General features: G+C 49.3%; 1 protein-coding gene across 1 annotated transcript; it reads right to left on the bottom strand.

The window, feature by feature from the left end:
* Window positions 1–446: 446 nt before the first annotated feature.
* On the bottom strand, window positions 447–4100 carry LOC119326598 (leucine aminopeptidase 2, chloroplastic-like). Its single transcript, XM_037600229.1, has 10 exons — window positions 3844–4100; window positions 3332–3749; window positions 3033–3227; window positions 2735–2960; window positions 2448–2574; window positions 1924–2019; window positions 1718–1795; window positions 1365–1425; window positions 1051–1241; window positions 447–882 (listed from the first exon to the last, which is right to left on the bottom strand). The coding sequence occupies exons 1-10, from the start codon at window positions 3910–3912 to the stop codon at window positions 754–756; spliced, it is 1590 nt and encodes a 529-aa protein (XP_037456126.1). The 5' UTR covers window positions 3913–4100; the 3' UTR covers window positions 447–753.
* Between the last annotated feature and the right edge of the window lie 640 nt (window positions 4101–4740).

Here is a 4740-nt window from a genome sequence, read left to right on the forward strand (position 1 = left end):
AGTCCTTGTGTCTCGCTATGGGCAAGGCGTAGAATCCCTGAAAATTCTATTTGATGCTTCACGCACCAGTTAGTTCATTATCGATAGAACGCGCACAGGGGGGATCGGTGCATTTTTTTAAGGGAACGGCCCATATAACAGGGGGAATTTGGTCCATTTTGAATTGGTTTTGGGAACATTCCAGAAGCTTCCTTCGCTCGTTTTTTGTTTTTTGTTTTCCTTTTTTTCGGTTTTACTCAGTTTTCTTTTTTTTTTTCTTTTTTTTTCTTCTTCAAACTCAGGAACTTATTCAAATTCATGAACTTTATAAAATTCACTAACTGTTTTTAAATTTATGAACTTTTCAAATTCACGAATATTTTTCTAACTTCAAGAATATTTTTTAAATTCGCCAACTTCTTAAAAATACATGAACCCGTTGTAGGCTGGCGCCACACGGTAGCATAAACGTGGGCACATCTGCAGTTCTGCTCCTTAGTTCAGTCTCCGGTCCATCTTTGCTGAGCTCACAACTGAAAACAGATCCTCCCAATGTTTCACAACTTGTACACTAGAGGAAGCAGGCCTATTGCATAATTAAACTTTGACTAAACGAAATTATATGCATGTGTGAAGTTTGATCAAATATGTGTCCACTTATTCTGTAACCCACTACATATAGAAAACGTGGGCACTAGTAAAATCCCCCCTTCCCTGGTAGGAGATAACATCAGGCAACTTCCTCTCCCCCTGCGTGCCTTCATCTTCGTTGATTCACGACGAGTTCCTGAGAACCCATTCCACCATGGTGGAGACGCCGAATCCGGTCGCCGACCTGTTCTTGTGGCTCCACACCGGCCCAGCAATGTCGATGTGCATCCACTGAACTTTCTCATGGACAAACTGCAACACGAGGAGCAGCTCTTCTTTTTATTGTTTCATATAAACACCAAATTCTATATGGCCAAGCATACAGTAAAGCAAAATGTTCAGGTTCCTTCCAAGAACCAAGCCAGAAGTAAGCAACTGAGCTGAGAATAACAACAACCCAATACATCATACTGTACACACCTGCTTCAGGAACAGCGCAGCGGTGATGACGCCGCCCTGTGGAATAGCGCCGGTGTTGAGCATATCAGCAACACCAGACTTCATCGTCTCCCAGTAGCTTTCTTCTAGTGGCAGCCTCCATAACTTCTCTCCCGACACCTCGGACGCAGCTGCCACTTCCTCGTGGAGTTCATCGCTCGGTGTCAGAATCCCTGCAGAGATGCTTCTTTGAACATGCCACAACAGGGCAAGAACTAAATATAACTGGGAAAACTAAAGAATTGCAGTTGGCAGAGAAGAGTGAAGAAGATTGGTTAGTATTTAGCTAGAATTACCGGCAATGCTTGGACCAAGCGCAACACGGCAGAAACCAGTTAGCGTTGCCAGATCTATAATCTGCATGCAATAATTGTTGAAAATTCAGTAACTCAAGCAAGCTAGTTGCAGAAAATTCAGTCCATGCAGCCTTCCAGAGGCCCAAAACAGTATAGATTAGCCTAGCAAGTAAATTAGAAATCCCTTGATGCTAGAGCAAGTAACCGAGTACTATCAGGGTTGCAACTACAGCACAAATATGAAGTAGAGATTGTTGCAATAGTTGTATACAGCAATCATCAAAGCATACAAATACAGGATACAGCAGCTCTGTGACGAACAGAACATTTCATCAGAGGAAACAACCCATTACCTTGTCAACACCTTGTTTACAAGCATAGACCAAAGCATCAGCAAGTGTGAGCCGCCCCTCCGCATCAGTGTTATCTACCTGAAAAAATATTTACAAAATAAGCGCAAATTGGACCAGAAGAACGTAGTAACATCTAGGACCTGCTTAGACTACATCACCAAACGAGGTGGTTATACGCCACGATCACACTATCACAAGAAACATGCCTCGATCGTCTTGCCGTTAGAAGCAGTCACAATGTCGCCAGGCCTCATGCCTGTCCCACTGATCATGTTTTCACAGGCAGCAACAATGAAATGGACCTGTGAAATGGGGAATCATTAGCAAATACCACACCACTGACATAATAAAGGTTACACATAGACAGTAGCGTTTGGATCCAAGGCAAAAGCCAAACTAGCCTTGCTAGGCAAGGTTAGTCGTTTGGTGTGGAGAAATAAATCTAGCTTTTGATGGCAATTTAGCCCATAACCGTCGCCAAATCCTTGCCCACGAAGGAGAGCCGATTTGGCTCGCTCACCCCGGCAAGCGAACAAACACAAAAAATGCAATGTGCATGCGCACTGTAACTTCCTCAGTATGGGTCTTGGTCCACGATGCACCACTCCCATGGTTCTTTTTTACCCTCGGACTGTTGCACGCTGCAAACAAACAGCTAGCTTTGCTCCTATTAGCCCTTGCTGAAGCCGGCTACCAAAATCTAGCCTAGCTAGGCAAGACCAGCTAGTACCTGCACTCCAGGAGGCTTGATTTGGCCCAGAGCTTTTGCTGCACCAAATACTGCTGCAGAGCCTCCCATGTCCCACTTCATCAGTTCAATACTGCAAACTGCTCCAACCTTGATGTTGTATCCACCACTTCAGCAAATTGGTAAATTCAAGAGTCAGAATTGAGAGCTACTATTAACATCTGCACAAAATGAACTACCATTGTGGCAAATAAAGCATATTGAAGATGGCATATCAACCTTGAATCATATCATCCGTCACTGTAATAATTCACAAAATATGCACAAACCTGTCAAAAGTTAGACCCTTCCCCACAATAGCTAACTTTCTCTTGACATTCCCACCAGGAGGTTTATAGCACAAGTGGATAAAGCGAGGAGGATTTGCAGAAGCCGCGGCGACAGCCAAGTAGGAGCCCATCTTCAGCTCTCTGCATCTCTCCTCGTCTAATATTGTGGCAGTGAATACATCGCTGTACGTCGATGCAATCTTCGACGCCTCCCCCGCGAGTACAACTGCGAGGATTGCGATGGAATCAATGTCATTAGGGTACCTGTATATGAACAGCTTGTAAATGGCCTACTGACCGGGGGTAAGCACATTGGCAGGTGAGTTCACAAGGTCTTTTCCGAATATCACGCCTGAGGAAACATGACTGGCCAGTTCAAGTTTACTGTCCACCTCAGGGCCATATCCGAATCCGATGAGATCGACCCGTTTGAGATGCACCTTGCTGGACTCAGATCTGTATCTGTTGTCCTCGTACAATCCGAGCACAGTTCCTGCAGTTGAATGGATCGACAGAGACCATCCAGCATCAAGTCATTGTAGTGCAAAATTCACCCATATGACCATTCTACCAAAATACAAAGATCGATTGCGGTACCGGAAGCGATTGCTGCGGACGCATTAGGCTTGAACTCCCCATGGATCCCGCCGGGGGAGGCGAGAGCAAGCGCTGCGCTGCCGGCTCGAGCGGACGTGGCGACGGACGCGAAGGATTCGCCGAGGCCCCGGCAAGCCGCGGCGGTGAACGGGGCGCTCCGGCCAAGACCGATCAGGCCCAGCCGCTTGAAGCCCTGCCCCTGGAGGCGGAGGACCACCAGCTGACCGGCTTTCCCGGAGAAGTCCTCCTCCGCCGAGGCCTCCGACAGGAGGCCGTCGAACTGGCTGTCCAGCCGCTTCAGGACGGCGTTCTCGAAGCTGGAGCCAGGGCTTCTGCACACGTCCTTCTCCGTGACCGCGACGGCGAGCACATCTCCTTCCCAATCGGATGGTTCGATGTCTATGGCGGCGAAAATGATCTACACGAAGAGAGGCTCACGCTTGCAGTTCTTGGCAGCGAGTTCGCTAAGTAATTTCAGTTCAGAGCACCGCGCAAGGAGCTGGCAAGCATACCTGGAGTGGATCGACGACGTTGGGCTTAGTGAGGCCTAGCGCGGCGACCGCGGCTGCGGTTTGTGCCATTCGAGCGCGCTGCCTGAGCACCTGGAGGAGGGTGATGGTGCCGGACGACGACGACGGGCGGGGGCGGCGGACGCCATAGGGTGAAGCGGAGGCGACATATATATATGATGCGTCGGCCGCGGTTGCGTTCGCCGCCGTCCGACTGGGACGTGCCGGATTAGTCTCCGGTAGACGAGACGCCCGAGGCTCACCGGAGTTGTCTTTTCAACGCCGATGATTGCATTGCAGGAAAATCGTATAAAAGTGACCGGGATTTACTAAATTTTACTAAATGTTTAACACAAAATGACTTCCTCTGAAAAGTTTTACTAGATTTGCAAATGCCACACATGGCGACGTTTGAACTGAACTAGTAGAAACAATGAAAACATTGCGTGACTACCAATTCGAATGTTTATCTTTTCCCTGTGGAAAATTTGCGCAGGTAACACCGTGTCCTGCGGGTTGGTGCGTGTGGCTAAGAGCATCTCCAGCCATGCCCCCAACAAGATCCCTCAGGCGACTTTTCGGTCGTCGGCGCCAAAAAATCGGCCTAGTCGCGTTCCAATGGTTCATTTTTCGCTGGTTCGGACCGAAATTGGCGCCGGCGGATCCAACCCGAATCCGGCGCGCTGGGGCGCTCGGGGGCGCCGGCCGAACCGTTTTTGGCGCGAAAGAGCCGCGGGCCAGCCGCGTCAGCGACACCGCCTCGTCTTCTCCCAACGCCTCGGTTTCCCGCGGGGAATCAATGGCAAGGCTGCCGCCAGTCAGCTTTCCCTTCCTCACGGGCGGCGCGTCACACGGGCGCGGCGCGACTATATATGGCCTCGCTCGCCTCTGGTCAGCGCT

The sequence above is a fragment of the Triticum dicoccoides genome, chromosome 1B (assembly GCF_002162155.2).
Source record: "Triticum dicoccoides isolate Atlit2015 ecotype Zavitan chromosome 1B, WEW_v2.0, whole genome shotgun sequence".
Classification (NCBI taxonomy): Eukaryota; Viridiplantae; Streptophyta; class Magnoliopsida; order Poales; family Poaceae; genus Triticum; species Triticum dicoccoides.

Excerpts from the sequence above, each read along its gene's own strand:
- LOC119326598 (XM_037600229.1), bottom strand. The coding sequence starts at position 3,912 with ATGGCACAAACCGCAGCCGCGGTCGCCGCGCTAGGCCTCACTAAGCCC. Across the intron at positions 1,426-1,717 it reads GTAAACAAGGTGTTGACAAG|ATTATAGATCTGGCAACGCT; the intron begins GTAATGGGTTGT and ends TATTGCATGCAG. Across the intron at positions 883-1,050 it reads CTGCGCTGTTCCTGAAGCAG|TTTGTCCATGAGAAAGTTCA; the intron begins GTGTGTACAGTA and ends CTCGTGTTGCAG.